At 44.0% G+C, this 20439-nt stretch overlaps 1 protein-coding gene across 6 annotated transcripts in view; it reads left to right on the top strand.

Annotated features, from left to right (window-relative positions):
• Window positions 1-20439, top strand: part of LOC115187891 (grainyhead-like protein 2 homolog) — a 48611-nt gene that overhangs the window by 23098 nt on the left and 5074 nt on the right. For 4 of the 6 annotated variants that reach the window (XM_029746936.1, XM_029746939.1, XM_029746938.1 and 1 more), the window contains exon 12: window positions 16570-16664. The exons of 1 other annotated variant lie outside the window; for it this stretch is intronic. In XM_029746936.1, coding sequence (XP_029602796.1) covers window positions 16570-16664 — 95 coding nt within the window. Of the gene's footprint in view, window positions 1-16569; window positions 16665-20439 lie in introns of those variants that run through there. One more of the 6 variants, XM_029746940.1, reaches the window with a different exon arrangement.

Raw genomic sequence — 20439 nt, forward strand, 5'->3', positions numbered from 1 at the left:
GGGAAGGGTAAGTGTAGCTGTATAGATGGAGAGGGAAGGGTAAGTGTAGCTGTATAGATGAGAGGGAAGGGTAAGTGTAGCTGTATAGATGGAGAGGGAAGGGTAAGTGTAGCTGTATAGTTCTAATAGAGAGGGAAGGGTAAGTGTAGCTGTATAGATGGAGAGGGAAGGGTAAGTGTAGCTGTATAGATGGAGAGGGAAGGGTAAGTTTAGCTGTATAGTTCTAATAGAGAGGGAAGGGTAAGTGAAGCTGTATAGTTCTAATAGAGAGGGAAGGGTAAGTGAAGCTGTATAGTTCTAATAGAGAGGGAAGGGTAAGTGTAGCTGTATAGTTCTAATAGAGAGGGAAGGGTAAGTGTAGCTGTATAGATGGAGAGGGAAGGGTAAGTGTAGCTGTATAGATGGAGAGGGAAGGGTAAGTGTAGCTGTATAGATGGAGAGGGAAGGGTAAGTGTAGCTGTATAGATGGAGAGGGAAGGGTAAGTGAAGCTGTATAGATGGAGAGGGAAGGGTAAGTGTAGCTGTATAGATGGAGAGGGAAGGGTAAGTGTAGCTGTATAGATGAGAGGGAAGGGGAAGTGTAGCTGTATAGATGGAGAGGGAAGGGGAAGTGTAGCTCCAGAATACCACAGTCTACTGCAGTAACTGCGTCCAGAATACCACAGTCTACTGCAGTTACTGCATCCAGAATACCACAGTCTACTGCAGTTACTGCATCCAGAATACCACAGTCTACTGCAGTTACTGCGTCCAGAATACCACAGTCGACTGCAGTTACTGCATCCAGAATACCACAGTCTACTGCAATTACTGCGTCCAGAATACCACAGTCGACTGCAGTTACTGCATCCAGAATACCACAGTCTACTGCAGTTACTGCGTCCAGAATACCACTATCTACTGCAATTACTGCGTCCAGAATACCACAGTCGACTGCAGTTACTGCATCCAGAATACCACAGTCGACTGCAGTTACTGCATCCAGAATACCACTATCTACTGCAATTACTGCGTCCAGAATACCACAGTCGACTGCAGTTACTGCATCCAGAATACCACAGTCTACTGCAGTTACTGCCTCCAGAATACGACTATCTACTGCAATTACTGCGTCCAGAATACCACAGTCGACTGCAGTTACTGCATCCAGAATACCACAGTCTACTGCAGTTACTGCGTCCAGAATACCACGGTCTACTGCAGTAACTGCGTCCAGAATACCACTATCTACTGCAGTTACTGCGTCCAGAATACCACAGTCTACTGCAGTTACTGCATCCAGAATACCACAGTCTACTGCAGTTACTGCCTCCAGAATACCACAGTCGACTGCAGTTACTGCGTCCAGAATACCACAGTCTACTGCAATTACTGCATCCAGAATACCACAGTCTACTGCAGTTACTGCGTCCAGAATACCACAGTCTACTGCAGTAACTGCGTCCAGAATACCACTATCTACTGCAGTTACTGCGTCCAGAATACCACAGTCTACTGCAGTTACTGCATCCAGAATACCACAGTCTACTGCAGTTACTGCCTCCAGAATACCACAGTCGACTGCAGTTACTGCGTCCAGAATACCACAGTTTTACTGCAGTTACTGCGTCCAGAATACCACAGACTACTGCAGCTACTGCATCCAGAATACCACGGTCTACTACAGTTACTGCGTCCAGAATACCACAGTCTACTGCAGTTACTACGTGCAGAATACCACAGTCTACTGCAGTAACTGCGTACAGAATACCACAGTCTACTGCAGTTACTGCATCCAGAATACCACAGTCTACTGCAGTTACTGCGTCCAGAATACCACAGTCTACTGCAGTTACTGCATCCAGAATACCACAGTCTACTGCAGTTACTGCGTCCAGAATACCACAGTCTACTGCAGTTACTGCGTCCAGAATACCACAGTCTACTGCAGTTACTGCGTCCAGAATACCACAGTCTACTGCAGTTACTGCGTCCAGAATACCACAGTATTACACCATACAGTAAGACTGGCTACTCTACTGTAATACACCATACAGTAAGACTGGCTACTCTACTGTAATACACCATACAGTAAGACTGGCTACTCTACTATAATACACCATACAGTAAGACTGGCTACTCTACTGTAATACACCATACAGTAAGACTGGCTACTCTACTATAATACACCATACAGTAAGACTGGCTACTCTACTATAATACACCATACAGTAAGACTGGCTACTCTACTGTAATACACCATACAGTAAGACTGGCTACTCTATAATACACCATACAGTAAGGCTGGCTACTCTACTGTAATACACCATACAGTAAGGCTGGCTACTCTACCATAATACACCATACAGTAAGACTGACTACTCTACTATAATACACCATACAGTACGACTGGCTACTCTACTATAATACACCATACAGTACGACTGGCTACTCTACTGTAATACACCATACAGTAAGGCTGGCTACTCTACTATAATACACCATACAGTAAGACTGACTACTCTACTATAATACACCATACAGTAAGGCTGGCTACTCTACTATAATACACCATACAGTAAGACTGACTACTCTACTGTAATACACCATACAGTAAGGCTGGCTACTCTACTGTAATACACCATACAGTAAGGCTGGCTACTCTACTATAATACACCTGGCTACTCTACTATAATACACCATACAGTAAGACAGGCTACTCTACTATAATACACCATACAGTAAGGCTGGCTACTCTACTGTAATACACCATACAGTAAGGCTGGCTACTCTACTATAATACACCTGGCTACTCTACTATAATACACCATACAGTAAGACAGGCTACTCTACTATAATACACCATACAGTAAGACTGACTACTCTACTGTAATACACCATACAGTAAGGCTGGCTACTCTACTATAATACACAATACAGTAAGGCTGGCTACTCTACTATAATACACCATACAGTAAGACTGGCTACTCTACTATAATACACCATACAGTAAGGCTGGCTACTCTACTGTAATACACCATACAGTAAGGCTGGCTGCTCTACTATAATACACCATACAGTAAGACTGGTTACTCTACTGTAATACACCATACAGTAAGGCTGGCTACTCTACTATAATACACCATACAGTAAGGCTGGCTACTCTACTGTAATACACCATACAGTAAGGCTGGCTGCTCTACTATAATACACCATACAGTAAGACTGGTTACTCTACTGTAATACACCATACAGTAAGGCTGGCTACTCTACTATAATACACCATACAGTAAGACTGGCTACTCTACTATAATACACCATACAGTAAGGCTGGCTACTCTACTGTAATACACCATACAGTAAGACTGGCTACTCTACTGTAATACACCGTACAGTAAGGCTGGCTACTCTACTATAATACACCATACAGTAAGGCTGGCTACTCTACTATAATACACCATACAGTAAGCAGGCTACTCTACTGTAATACACCATACAGTAAGACTGACTACTCTACTATAATACACTATACAGTAAGACTGGCTACTCTACTATAATACACCATACAGTAAGACTTGCTACTCTACTGTAATACACCATACAGTAAGACTGGCTACTCTACTATACCATACAGTAAGGCTGGCTACTCTACTATAATACACCATACAGTAAGCAGGCTACTCTACTATAATACACCATACAGTAAGACTGACTACTCTACTATAATACACCATACAGTAAGGCTGGCTACTCTACTATAATACACCATACAGTAAGGCTGGCTACTCTACTATAATACACCTGGCTACTCTACTATAATACACCATACAGTAAGACAGGCTACTCTACTATAATACACCATACAGTAAGGCTGGCTACTCTACTGTAATACACCATACAGTAAGACTGGCTACTCTACTATAATACACCATACAGTAAGACTGGCTACTCTACTGTAATACACCATACAGTAAGACTGGCTACTCTACTATAATACACCATACAGTAAGGCTGGCTACTCTACTATAATATACCATTCAGTAAGACTGGCTACTCTACTATAATACACCATACAGTAAGGCTGGCTACTCTACTGTAATACACCATACAGTATGACTGGCTACTTTACTGTAATACACCATACAGTAAGACTGGCTACTCTACTGTAATACACCATACAGTAAGGCTGGCTGCTCTACTATAATACACCATACAGTAAGACTGGCTACTCTACTGTAATACACCATACAGTAAGGCTGGCTACTCTACTATAATACACCATACAGTAAGACTGGCTACTCTACTGTAATACACCATACAGTAAGACTGGCTACTCTACTATAATACACCATACAGTAAGACTGGCTACTCTACTGTAATACACCGTACAGTAAGGCTGGCTACTCTACTATAATAAATCATACAGTTAGGCTGGCTACTCTACTATAATACACCATACAGTAAGCAGGCTACTCTACTATAATAAACCATACAGTAAGACTGGCTACTCTACTGTAATACACCATACAGTAAGACTGGCTACTCTACTATAATACACCATACAGTAAGGCTGGCTACTCTACTATAATACACCATACAGTAAGACTGGCTACTCTACTGTAATACACCTGGCTACTCTACTGTAATACACCTGGCTACTCTACTATACCATACAGTAAGACTGGCTACTCTACTGTAATACACCATACAGTAAGACTGGCTACTCTACTATAATACACCATACAGTACCACTGACTACTCTACTATAATACACCATACAGTAAGGCTGGCTACTCTACTATAATACACCATACAGTAAGGCTGGCTACTCTACTATAATACACCTGGCTACTCTACTATAATACACCATACAGTAAGACTGGCTACTCTACTATAATACACCATACAGTAAGACTGGCTACTCTACTATAATACACCATACAGTAAGGCAGGCTACTCTACTGTAATACACCATACAGTAAGGCAGGCTACTCTACTATAATACTCCATACAGTAAGACTGGCTACTCTACTATAATACACCATACAGTAAGGCTGGCTACTCTACTATAATACACCATACAGTAAGACTGGCTACTCTACTGTAATACACCATACAGTAAGGCTGGCTACTCTACTATAATACACCATACAGTAAGACTGGCTACTCTACTATAATACACCATACAGTAAGGCTGGCTACTCTACTATAATACACCATACAGTAAGACTGGCTACTCTACTATAATACACCATACAGTAAGACTGGCTACTCTACTATAATACACCATACAGTAAGGCTGGCTACTCTACTATAATACACCATACAGTAAGGCTGGCTACTCTACTGTAATACACCATACAGTAAGACTGGCTACTCTACTATACCATACAGTAAGGCTGGCTACTCTACTATAATACACCATACAGTAAGACTGGCTACTCTACTGTAATAGACCATACAGTAAGGCTGGCTACTCTACTATAATACACCATACAGTAAGGCTGGCTACTCTACTGTAATACACCATACAGTAAGGCAGGCTACTCTACTGTAATACACCATACAGTAAGGCTGGCTACTCTACTATAATACACCATACAGTAAGACTGGCTACTCTACTGTAATACACCATACAGTAAGGCAGGCTACTCTACTATAATACACCATACAGTAAGGCTGGCTACTCTACTATAATACACCATACAGTAAGACTGGCTACTCTACTGTAATACACCATACAGTAAAACTGGCTACTCTACTATAATACACCATACAGTAAGACTGGCTACTCTACTATAATACACCTGGCTACTCTACTATAATACGCCATACAGTAAGACAGGCTACTCTACTATAATACACCATACAGTAAGGCTGGCTACTCTACTGTAATACACCATACAGTAAGACTGGCTACTCTACTGTAATACACCATACAGTAAGACTGGCTACTCTACTATAATACACCATACAGTAAGGCTGGCTACTCTACTATAATACACCATACAGTAAGACTGGCTACTCTACTATAATACACCATACAGTAAGACTGGCTACTCTACTATAATACACCATACAGTAAGGCTGGCTACTCTACTATAATACACCATACAGTAAGGCTGGCTACTCTACTATAATACACCATACAGTAAGACTGGCTACTCTACTGTAATACACCTGGCTACTCTACTGTAATACACCTGGCTACTCTACTATACCATACAGTAAGACTGGCTACTCTACTGTAATACACCATACAGTAAGACTGGCTACTCTACTATAATACACCATACAGTACCACTGACTACTCTACTATAATACACCATACAGTAAGGCTGGCTACTCTACTATAATACACCATACAGTAAGGCTGGCTACTCTACTATAATACACCTGGCTACTCTACTATAATACACCATACAGTAAGACTGGCTACTCTACTATAATACACCATACAGTAAGACTGGCTACTCTACTATAATACACCATACAGTAAGGCAGGCTACTCTACTGTAATACACCATACAGTAAGGCAGGCTACTCTACTATAATACACCATACAGTAAGACTGGCTACTCTACTATAATACACCATACAGTAAGGCTGGCTACTCTACTATAATACACCATACAGTAAGACTGGCTACTCTACTGTAATACACCATACAGTAAGGCTGGCTACTCTACTATAATACACCATACAGTAAGACTGGCTACTCTACTATAATACACCATACAGTAAGGCTGGCTACTCTACTATAATACACCATACAGTAAGACTGGCTACTCTACTATAATACACCATACAGTAAGACTGGCTACTCTACTATAATACACCATACAGTAAGGCTGGCTACTCTACTATAATACACCATACAGTAAGGCTGGCTACTCTACTGTAATACACCATACAGTAAGACTGGCTACTCTACTATACCATACAGTAAGGCTGGCTACTCTACTATAATACACCATACAGTAAGACTGGCTACTCTACTGTAATACACCATACAGTAAGGCTGGCTACTCTACTATAATACACCATACAGTAAGGCTGGCTACTCTACTGTAATACACCATACAGTAAGGCTGGCTACTCTACTATAATACACCATACAGTAAGACTGGCTACTCTACTGTAATACACCATACAGTAAGGCAGGCTACTCTACTATAATACACCATACAGTAAGGCTGGCTACTCTACTATAATACACCATACAGTAAGACTGGCTACTCTACTGTATTACACCATACAGTAAAACTGGCTACTCTACTATAATACACCATACAGTAAGACTGGCTACTCTACTATAATACACCTGGCTACTCTACTATAATACGCCATACAGTAAGACAGGCTACTCTACTATAATACACCATACAGTAAGGCTGGCTACTCTACTGTAATACACCATACAGTAAGACTGGCTACTCCACTGTAATACACCATACAGTAAGACTGGCTACTCTACTATAATACACCATACAGTAAGGCTGGCTACTCTACTATAATACACCATACAGTAAGACTGGCTACTCTACTATAATACACCATACAGTAAGACTGGCTACTCTACTATAATACACCATACAGTATGACTGGCTACTCTACTATAATACACCATACAGTAAGGCTGGCTACTCTACTATAATACACCATACAGTAAGGCTGGCTACTCTACTGTAATACACCATACAGTAAGACTGGCTACTCTATAATACACCATACAGTAAGACTGGCTACTCTACTATAATACACCATACAGTAAGGCTGGCTACTCTACTATAATACACTATACAGTAAGACTGGCTACTCTACTATAATACACCATACAGTAAGACTGGCTACTCTATAATACACCATACAGTAAGACTGGCTACTCTACTATAATACACCATACAGTAAGACTGGCTACTCTACTATAATACACCATACAGTAAGGCTGGCTACTCTACTGTAATACACCATACAGTAAGACTGGCTACTCTACTATAATACACCATACAGTAAGGCTAGCTACTCTATAATACACCATACAGTAAGACTGGCTACTCTATAATACACCATACAGTAAGACTGGCTACTCTACTGTAATACACCATACAGTAAGGCTGGCTACTCTACTATACCATACAGTAAGACTGGCTACTCTACTATAATACACCATACAGTGAGACTGGCTACTCTACTGTAATACACCATACAGTAAGGCTGGCTACTCTACTATAATACACCATACAGTAAGACTGGCTACTCTACTGTAATACACCATACAGTAAGGCTGGCTACTCTACTATAATACACCATACAGTAAGGCTGGCTACTCTACTATAATACACCATACAGTAAGACTGGCTACTCTACTATAATACACCATACAGTAAGCAGGCTACTCTACTATAATAAACCATACAGTAAGACTGGCTACTCTACTGTAATACACCATACAGTAAGACTGGCTACTCTACTATAATACACCATACAGTAAGGCTGGCTACTCTACTATAATACACCATACAGTAAGACTGGCTACTCTACTGTAATACACCTGGCTACTCTACTGTAATACACCTGGCTACTCTACTATACCATACAGTAAGACTGGCTACTCTACTGTAATACACCATACAGTAAGACTGGCTACTCTACTATAATACACCATACAGTACCACTGACTACTCTACTATAATACACCATACAGTAAGGCTGGCTACTCTACTATAATACACCATACAGTAAGGCTGGCTACTCTACTATAATACACCTGGCTACTCTACTATAATACACCATACAGTAAGACTGGCTACTCTACTATAATACACCATACAGTAAGACTGGCTACTCTACTATAATACACCATACAGTAAGGCAGGCTACTCTACTGTAATACACCATACAGTAAGGCAGGCTACTCTACTATAATACTCCATACAGTAAGACTGGCTACTCTACTATAATACACCATACAGTAAGGCTGGCTACTCTACTATAATACACCATACAGTAAGACTGGCTACTCTACTGTAATACACCATACAGTAAGGCTGGCTACTCTACTATAATACACCATACAGTAAGACTGGCTACTCTACTATAATACACCATACAGTAAGGCTGGCTACTCTACTATAATACACCATACAGTAAGACTGGCTACTCTACTATAATACACCATACAGTAAGACTGGCTACTCTACTATAATACACCATACAGTAAGGCTGGCTACTCTACTATAATACACCATACAGTAAGGCTGGCTACTCTACTGTAATACACCATACAGTAAGACTGGCTACTCTACTATACCATACAGTAAGGCTGGCTACTCTACTATAATACACCATACAGTAAGACTGGCTACTCTACTGTAATACACCATACAGTAAGGCTGGCTACTCTACTATAATACACCATACAGTAAGGCTGGCTACTCTACTGTAATACACCATACAGTAAGGCAGGCTACTCTACTGTAATACACCATACAGTAAGGCTGGCTACTCTACTATAATACACCATACAGTAAGACTGGCTACTCTACTGTAATACACCATACAGTAAGGCAGGCTACTCTACTATAATACACCATACAGTAAGGCTGGCTACTCTACTATAATACACCATACAGTAAGACTGGCTACTCTACTGTAATACACCATACAGTAAAACTGGCTACTCTACTATAATACACCATACAGTAAGACTGGCTACTCTACTATAATACACCTGGCTACTCTACTATAATACGCCATACAGTAAGACAGGCTACTCTACTATAATACACCATACAGTAAGGCTGGCTACTCTACTGTAATACACCATACAGTAAGACTGGCTACTCTACTGTAATACACCATACAGTAAGACTGGCTACTCTACTATAATACACCATACAGTAAGGCTGGCTACTCTACTATAATACACCATACAGTAAGACTGGCTACTCTACTATAATACACCATACAGTAAGACTGGCTACTCTACTATAATACACCATACAGTAAGGCTGGCTACTCTACTATAATACACCATACAGTAAGGCTGGCTACTCTACTATAATACACCATACAGTAAGACTGGCTACTCTACTGTAATACACCTGGCTACTCTACTGTAATACACCTGGCTACTCTACTATACCATACAGTAAGACTGGCTACTCTACTGTAATACACCATACAGTAAGACTGGCTACTCTACTATAATACACCATACATTACCACTGACTACTCTACTATAATACACCATACAGTAAGGCTGGCTACTCTACTATAATACACCATACAGTAAGGCTGGCTACTCTACTATAATACACCTGGCTACTCTACTATAATACACCATACAGTAAGACTGGCTACTCTACTATAATACACCATACAGTAAGACTGGCTACTCTACTATAATACACCATACAGTAAGGCAGGCTACTCTACTGTAATACACCATACAGTAAGGCAGGCTACTCTACTATAATACACCATACAGTAAGACTGGCTACTCTACTATAATACACCATACAGTAAGGCTGGCTACTCTACTATAATACACCATACAGTAAGACTGGCTACTCTACTGTAATACACCATACAGTAAGGCTGGCTACTCTACTATAATACACCATACAGTAAGACTGGCTACTCTACTATAATACACCATACAGTAAGGCTGGCTACTCTACTATAATACACCATACAGTAAGACTGGCTACTCTACTATAATACACCATACAGTAAGACTGGCTACTCTACTATAATACACCATACAGTAAGGCTGGCTACTCTACTATAATACACCATACAGTAAGGCTGGCTACTCTACTGTAATACACCATACAGTAAGACTGGCTACTCTACTATACCATACAGTAAGGCTGGCTACTCTACTATAATACACCATACAGTAAGACTGGCTACTCTACTGTAATACACCATACAGTAAGGCTGGCTACTCTACTACAATACACCATACAGTAAGGCTGGCTACTCTACTGTAATACACCATACAGTAAGGCAGGCTACTCTACTGTAATACACCATACAGTAAGGCTGGCTACTCTACTATAATACACCATACAGTAAGACTGGCTACTCTACTGTAATACACCATACAGTAAGGCAGGCTACTCTACTATAATACACCATACAGTAAGGCTGGCTACTCTACTATAATACACCATACAGTAAGACTGGCTACTCTACTGTATTACACCATACAGTAAAACTGGCTACTCTACTATAATACACCATACAGTAAGACTGGCTACTCTACTATAATACACCTGGCTACTCTACTATAATACGCCATACAGTAAGACAGGCTACTCTACTATAATACACCATACAGTAAGGCTGGCTACTCTACTGTAATACACCATACAGTAAGACTGGCTACTCTACTGTAATACACCATACAGTAAGACTGGCTACTCTACTATAATACACCATACAGTAAGGCTGGCTACTCTACTATAATACACCATACAGTAAGACTGGCTACTCTACTATAATACACCATACAGTAAGACTGGCTACTCTACTATAATACACCATACAGTATGACTGGCTACTCTACTATAATACACCATACAGTAAGGCTGGCTACTCTACTATAATACACCATACAGTAAGGCTGGCTACTCTACTGTAATACACCATACAGTAAGACTGGCTACTCTATAATACACCATACAGTAAGACTGGCTACTCTACTATAATACACCATACAGTAAGGCTGGCTACTCTACTATAATACACTATACAGTAAGACTGGCTACTCTACTATAATACACCATACAGTAAGGCTGGCTACTCTACTATAATACACCATACAGTAAGACTGGCTACTCTATAATACACCATACAGTAAGACTGGCTACTCTACTATAATACACCATACAGTAAGACTGGCTACTCTACTATAATACACCATACAGTAAGGCTGGCTACTCTACTGTAATACACCATACAGTAAGACTGGCTACTCTACTATAATACACCATACAGTAAGGCTAGCTACTCTATAATACACCATACAGTAAGACTGGCTACTCTATAATACACCATACAGTAAGACTGGCTACTCTACTGTAATACACCATACAGTAAGGCTGGCTACTCTACTATACCATACAGTAAGACTGGCTACTCTACTATAATACACCATACAGTGAGACTGGCTACTCTACTGTAATACACCATACAGTAAGGCTGGCTACTCTACTATAATACACCATACAGTAAGACTGGCTACTCTCCTGTAATACACCATACAGTAAGGCTGGCTACTCTACTATAATACACCATACAGTAAGGCTGGCTACTCTACTATAATACACCATACAGTAAGACTGGCTACTCTACTATAATACACCATACAGTAAGGCTGGCTACTCTACTGTAATACACCATACAGTAAGACTGGCTACTCTACTATAATACACCATACAGTAAGACTGACTACTCTACTGTAATACACCATACAGTAAGGCTGGCTACTCTACTATAATACACCATACAGTAAGGCTGGCTACTCTACTATAATACACCATACAGTAAGACTGGCTACTCTACTGTAATACACCATACAGTAAGACTGGCTACTCTACTATAATACACCATATAGTAAGACTGACTACTCTACTGTAATACACCATACAGTAAGACTGACTACTCTACTATAATACACCATACAGTAAGACTGGCTACTCTACTGTAATACACCATACAGTAAGACTGGCTACTCTACTATAATACACCATACAGTAAGGCTGGCTACTCTACTGTAATACACCATACAGTAAGACTGGCTACTCTACTATAATACACCATACAGTAAGGCTAGCTACTCTATAATACACCATACAGTAAGACTGACTACTCTACTATAATACACCATACAGTAAGGCTAGCTACTCTACTATAATACACCATACAGTAAGGCTGGCTACTCTACTATAATACACCATACAGTAAGGCTGGCTACTCTACTATAATACACCATACAGTAAGACTGGCTACTCTACTATAATACACCATACAGTAAGGCTGGCTACTCTACTATAATACACACAGTCCAGTTCATAGTGAATGATGGCAGGTCCTACTGTAAACACACAGTCCAGTTCATAGTGAATGATGACAGGTCCTACTGCCTGTAAACACACAGTCCAGTTCATAGTGAATGATGGCAGGTCCTACTGTAAACACACAGTCCAGTTCATAGTGAATGATGGCAGGTCCTACTGCCTGTAAACACACAGTCCAGTTCATAGTGAATGATGGCAGGTCCTACTGCCTGTTAACACACAGTCCAGTTCATAGTGAATGATGACAGGTCCTACTGCCTGTAAACACAGTCCAGTTCATAGTGAATGATGGCAGGTCCTACTGGAAACACACAGTCCAGTTCATAGTGAATGATGGCAGGTCCTACTGCCTGTAAACACACAGTCCAGTTCATAGTGAATGATGGCAGGTCCTACTGTAAACACACAGTCCAGTTCAAAGTGAATGATGGCAGGTCCTACTGTCAACACACAGTCCAGTTCATAGTGAATGATGGCAGGTCCTACTGCCTGTAAACACACAGTCCAGTTCATAGTGAATGATGGCAGGTCCTACTGTAAACACACAGTCCAGTTCATAGTGAATGATGACAGGTCCTACTGCCTGTTAACACACAGTCCAGTTCATAGTGAATGATGACAGGTCCTACTGCCTGTTAACACACAGTCCAGTTCATAGTGAATGATGGCAGGTCCTACTGCCTGTAAACACACAGTCCAGTTCATAGTGAATGATGACAGGTCCTACTGCCTGTAAACACACAGTCCAGTTCATAGTGAATGATGGCAGGTCCTACTGTAAACACACAGTCCAGTTCATAGTGAATGATGGCAGGTCCTACTGCCTGTAAACAGTCCAGTTCATAGTGAATGATGACAGGTCCTACTGTAAACACACAGTCCAGTTCATAGTGAATGATGGCAGGTCCTACTGGCTGTAAACAGTCCAGTTCATAGTGAAGGATGGCAGGCTTGTGTGGCATATGGCTAATTTGCATATAGACCTACTGTAGCTCTGATTGGCTATGGCCCACCGGTCTGCAGTAGACTCCGGTCCTGGACGAGACAGATGTTTTTATTAAGGTTTATTTACTGCAGTGTCTTAATTGTCCAAACGCACGACCACTTTCCCACTCTACATTCACCAAAACCTTACTCTACGGCTTCCCAAACACTATGAATTTATGAAAAGGTTAAAATGACCATATCTAAGTGTTCGCTTGACAGAAAATATTAAAAACAGGTGTCATAGTCTTCCTGGGGTTGTACACGAACACATTTTAATAAGATTTCATGTTCGAGAGAGGGTAGGAGAGAGGGATGGAGAGAGGGTAAGGAGAGAGAGGGTAGGAGTGAGAGGGTAGGAGTGAGAGGGTAGGGAGAGAGGGTAGGAAGAGGGTAGGAGAGAGAGGGTAGGAGAGAGGGTAGGAGAGAGAGGGTAGGGAGAGAGGGTAGGAGAGAGAGGGTAGGAGAGAGAGGGTAGGGAGAGAGGGTAGGGAGAGAGGGTAGGAGAGAGAGGGTAGGAGAGAGGGTAGGAGAGAGAGGGTAGGAGAGAGAGGGTAAGGAGAGAGGGTAGGGAGAGAGGGTAGGAGAGAGAGGGTAGGAGAGAGGGTAGGAGAGAGAGGGTAGGGAGAGAGGGTAGAAGAGAGAGGGTAGGAGAGAGAGGGTAGGAGAGAGAGGGTAGGGAGAGAGGGTAGGAGAGAGGAGGGTAGAAGAGAAGGGTAGGAGAGAGGAGGGTAGGAGAGGGTAGGAGAGAGGAGGGTAGGAGAGGGTAGGAGAGAGGAGGGTAGGAGAGGGTAGAAGAGAGGAGAGTAGGAGAGGGTAGGAGAGAGGAGGGTAGGAAGGGGGTAGGATAGAAGGCAGGAGAGAAGGGTAGGAGAGAGGGTAGTAGAGAGGGGTTGGAGAGAGGGTAGTAGAGAGGGTAATAGAGAGGGTAATAGAGAGGGGTTGGAGAGAGGGTTGAAGAGAAGGGTAGGAGAGAGGGTTGAAGAGAAGGGTAGTAGAGAGGGTAGTAGAGAGGGTAATAGAGAGGGTAATAGAGAGGGTAATAGAGAGGGTAGTAGAGAGGGGTTGGAGAGAGGGTAGTAGAGAGAGGGTAATAGAGAGGGTAGTAGAGAGGGTAATAGAGAGGGGTTGGAGAGAGGGTAGGAGAGAGGGGTAGGAGAGAGGGTAATAGAGAGGGTAGTAGAGAGGGGTTGGAGAGAGGGTAGTAGAGAGAGGGTAATAGAGAGGGTAGTAGAGAGGGTAATAGAGAGGGTAGTAGAGAGGGGTTGGAGAGAGGGTAGTAGAGAGAGGGTAATAGAGAGGGTAGTAGAGAGGGTAATAGAGAGGGTAGTAGAGAGGGGTTGGAGAGAGGGGTTGGAGAGAGGGTAGTAGAGAGAGGGTAATAGAGAGGGTAGTAGAGAGGGTAATAGAGAGGGTAGTAGAGAGGGTAGTAGAGAGGGTAGTAGAGAGGGTAATAGAGAGGGTAGTAGAGAGGGTAGTAGAGAGGGGTTGGAGAGAGGGTAGTAGAGAGGGTAGTAGAGAGGGTAGTAGAGAGGGTAGTAGAGAGGGGTTGGAGAGAGGGTAGTAGAGAGGGTAGTAGAGAGGGTAATAGAGAGGGTAATAGAGAGGGTAGTAGAGAGGGTAGTAGAGAGGGTAGTAGAGAGGGTAATAGAGAGGGTAATAGAGAGGGTAGTAGAGAGGGTAGTAGAGAGGGTAATAGAGAGGGTAGTAGAGAGGGTAGTAGAGAGGGTAATAGAGAGGGTAGTAGAGAGGGTAATAGAGAGGGGTAGTAGAGAGGGTAATAGAGAGGGGTAGTAGAGAGGGGTTGGAGAGAGGGTAATAGAGAGGGTAATAGAGAGGGGTAGTAGAGAGGGGTAGTAGAGAGGGTAGTAGAGAAGGTAGTAGAGAGGGGTAATAGAGAGGGTAGTAGAGAAGGTAGTAGAGAGGGTAATAGAGAGGGTAGTAGAGAAGGTAGTAGAGAGGGGTTGGAGAGAGGGTAGGAGAGAGGAGGGTAGGAGAGAGGGTTGTAGAGAGGGTAATAGAGAGGGGTTGGAGAGAGGGTAGTAGAGAGAGGGTAGTAGAGAGGGTAGTAGAGAGGGTAATAGAGAGGGTAATAGAGAGGGTAGTAGAGAGGGTAGTAGAGAGGGTAATAGAGAGGGTAGTAGAGAGGGTAGTAGAGAGGGTAATAGAGAGGGGTAATAGAGAGGGTAGTAGAGAGGGGTAGGAGAGAGGGTAGCAAGAATATCAATTCCACACATTCCAATGGCTGCTTCGATAAGCTGCCATGTGTTTCCATGGAGACGTAATGGCCACGTTTCCATGGTGACATAATGGCCATGTTCTGATGTAAGTCTCTATTTAAACAGCATGTAATGAAATCCTCCTCAATGCTGTGACTATTTCTCACTAGTTGGTCTTCATTTACAACGTTTAAAGGACCGACGAGGAGTTAGAGCTGCTGATTGGCTGCTGTTTAAAACCCTTAAATGGGATCCTATTCGTTGTTGTTCCCACCGTTGATGTCTTCCTGTTTCAGGGGCGTCGTGATGAAGAGGGTGGCACGGCCTGATGAGGAGCACGTCTGTCCGCCTCCTCCTGCCAAACACTTCAAACCAGAAACCCGGAAGAGAGGTGGGTGGTTGTCATAACAACAGTCACGTCTACAGGGAACATCAGTCACGTCTCCTCTCTACAGGGAACATCAGTCACGTCTCCCCTCTACAGGGAACATCAGTCACGTCTCCCCTCTACAGGGAACATCAGTCACGTCTCCCCTCTACAGGGAACATCAGTCACGTCTCCTCTCTACAGGGAACATCAGTCACGTCTCCTCTCTACAGGGAACATCAGTCACGTCTCCTCTCTACAGGGAACATCAGTCACGTCTCCTCTCTACAGGGAACATCAGTCACGTCTCCTCTCCACAGGGAACATCAGTCACGTCTCCTCTCTACAGGGAACATCAGTCACGTCTCCTCTCTACAGGGAACATCAGTCACGTCTACAGGGAACATCAGTCACGTCTCCTCTCTACAGGGAACATCAGTCACGTCTCCTCTCTACAGGGAACATCAGTCACGTCTCCCCTCTACAGGGAACATCAGTCACGTCTCCCCTCTACAGGGAACATCAGTCACGTCTCCCGTCTACAGGGAACATCAGTCACGTCTCCTCTCTACAGGGAACATCAGTCACGTCTCCTCTCTACAGGGAACATCAGTCACATCTCCTCTCTACAGGGAACATCAGTCACGTCTCCCGTCTACAGGGAACATCAGTCACGTCTCCTCTCTACAGGGAACATCAGTCACGTCTCCTCTCTACAGGGAACATCAGTCACGTCTCCTCTCTACAGGGAACATCAGTCACGTCTCCTCTCTACAGGGAACATCAATCACGTCTCCTCTCTACAGGGAACATCAGTCACGTCTCCTCTCTACAGGGAACATCAGTCACGTCTACAGGGAACATCAGTCACGTCTCCCGTCTACAGGGAACATCAGTCACGTCTACAGGGAACAGCAGTCACGTCTACAGGGAACATCAGTCACGTCTCCTCTCTACAGGGAACATCAGTCACGTCTCCTCTCTACAGGGAACATCAGTCACGTCTCCTCTCTACAGGGAACATCAGTCACGTCTCCTCTCTACAGGGAACATCAGTCACGTCTACAGGGAACATCAGTCACGTCTACAGGGAACATCAGTCACGTCTCCTCTCTACAGGGAACATCAGTCACGTCTCCTCTCTACAGGGAACATCAGTCACGTCTCCCGTCTACAGGGAACATCAGTCACGTCTCCTCTCTACAGGGAACATCAGTCACGTCTCCTCTCTACAGGGAACATCAGTCACGTCTCCTCTCTACAGGGAACATCAGTCACGTCTCCTCTCTACAGGGAACATCAGTCACGTCTCCTCTCTACAGGGAACATCAGTCACGTCTCCTCTCTACAGGGAACATCAGTCACGTCTACAGGGAACATCAGTCACGTCTCCTCTCTACAGGGAACATCAGTCACGTCTCCTCTCTACAGGGAACATCAGTCACGTCTCCCCTCTACAGGGAACATCAGTCACGTCTCCCTCTACAGGGAACATCAGTCACGTCTCCCCTCTACAGGGAACATCAGTCACGTCTCCCGTCTACAGGGAACATCAGTCACGTCTCCTCTCTACAGGGAACATCAGTCACGTCTCCTCTCTACAGGGAACATCAGTCACATCTCCTCTCTACAGGGAACATCAGTCACGTCTCCCTCTACAGGGAACATCAGTCACGTCTCCCCTCTACAGGGAACATCAGTCACGTCTCCTCTCTACAGGGAACATCAGTCACGTCTCCTCTCTACAGGGAACATCAGTCACGTCTCCTCTCTACAGGGAACATCAATCACGTCTCCTCTCTACAGGGAACATCAGTCACGTCTCCTCTCTACAGGGAACATCAGTCACGTCTACAGGGAACATCAGTCACGTCTCCCGTCTACAGGGAACATCAGTCACGTCTACAGGGAACAGCAGTCACGTCTACAGGGAACATCAGTCACGTCTCCTCTCTACAGGGAACATCAGTCACGTCTCCTCTCTACAGGGAACATCAGTCACGTCTCCTCTCTACAGGGAACATCAGTCACGTCTCCTCTCTACAGGGAACATCAGTCACGTCTCCTCTCTACAGGGAACATCAGTCACGTCTCCTCTCTACAGGGAACATCAGTCACGTCTCCCGTCTACAGGGAACATCAGTCACGTCTCCTCTCTACAGGGAACATCAGTCACGTCTACAGGGAACATCAGTCACGTCTCCTCTCTACAGGGAACATCAGTCACGTCTCCTCTCTACAGGGAACATCAGTCACGTCTCCCCTCTACAGGGAACATCAGTCACGTCTCCCCTCTACAGGGAACATCAGTCACGTCTCCCGTCTACAGGGAACATCAGTCACGTCTCCTCTCTACAGGGAACATCAGTCACGTCTCCTCTCTACAGGGAACATCAGTCACATCTCCTCTCTACAGGGAACATCAGTCACGTCTCAACGTTCTACAGGGAACATCAGTCACGTCTCCTCTCTACAGGGAACATCAGTCACGTCTCCTCTCTACAGGGAACATCAGTCACGTCTCCTCTCTACAGGGAACATCAGTCACGTCTCCTCTCTACAGGGAACATCAATCACGTCTCCTCTCTACAGGGAACATCAGTCACGTCTCCTCTCTACAGGGAACATCAGTCACGTCTACAGGGAACATCAGTCACGTCTCCCGTCTACAGGGAACATCAGTCACGTCTCCCGTCTACAGGGAACATCAGTCACGTCTCCTCTCTACAAGGAACATCAGTCACGTCTCCTCTCTACAGGGAACATCAGTCACGTCTCCCCTCTACAGGGAACATCAGTCACGTCTCCCCTCTACAGGGAACATCAGTCACGTCTCCCGTCTACAGGGAACATCAGTCAAGTCTCCTCTCTACAGGGAACATCAGTCACGTCTACTCTCTACAGGGAACATCAGTCACGTCTCCTCTCTACAGGGAACATCAGTCACGTCTCCTCTCTACAGGGAACATCAGTCACGTCTCCTCTCTACAGGGAACATCAATCACGTCTCCTCTCTACAGGGAACATCAGTCACGTCTCCCGTCTACAGGGAACATCAGTCACGTCTCCCGTCTACAGGGAACATCAGTCACGTCTCCTCTCTACAGGGAACATCAGTCACGTCTCCTCTCTACAGGGAACATCAGTCACGTCTCCCCTCTACAGGGAACATCAGTCACGTCTCCCCTCTACAGGGAACATCAGTCACGTCTCCCGTCTACAGGGAACATCAGTCACGTCTCCTCTCTACAGGGAACATCAGTCACGTCTCCTCTCTACAGGGAACATCAGTCACATCTCCTCTCTACAGGGAACATCAGTCACGTCTCCTCTCTACAGGGAACATCAGTCACGTCTCCTCTCTACAGGGAACATCAGTCACGTCTCCTCTCTACAGGGAACATCAGTCACGTCTACAGGGAACATCAGTCACGTCTCCTCTCTACAGGGAACATCAGTCACGTCTACAGGGAACATCAGTCACGTCTCCCGTATACAGGGAACATCAGTCACGTCTCCCGTCTACAGGGAACATCAGTCACGTCTCCTCTCTACAGGGAACATCAGTCACGTCTCCTCTCTACAGGGAACATCAGTCACGTCTCCCCTCTACAGGGAACATCAGTCACGTCTCCCATCTACAGGGAACATCAGTCACGTCTCCCGTCTACAGGGAACATCAGTCACGTCTCCTCTCTACAGGGAACATCAGTCACGTCTCCTCTCTACAGGGAACATCAGTCACGTCTCCCCTCTACAGGGAACATCAGTCACGTCTCCCCTCTACAGGGAACATCAG

Source organism: Salmo trutta, unplaced genomic scaffold (assembly GCF_901001165.1).
Source record: "Salmo trutta unplaced genomic scaffold, fSalTru1.1, whole genome shotgun sequence".
Lineage (NCBI taxonomy): Eukaryota > Metazoa > Chordata > Actinopteri > Salmoniformes > Salmonidae > Salmo > Salmo trutta.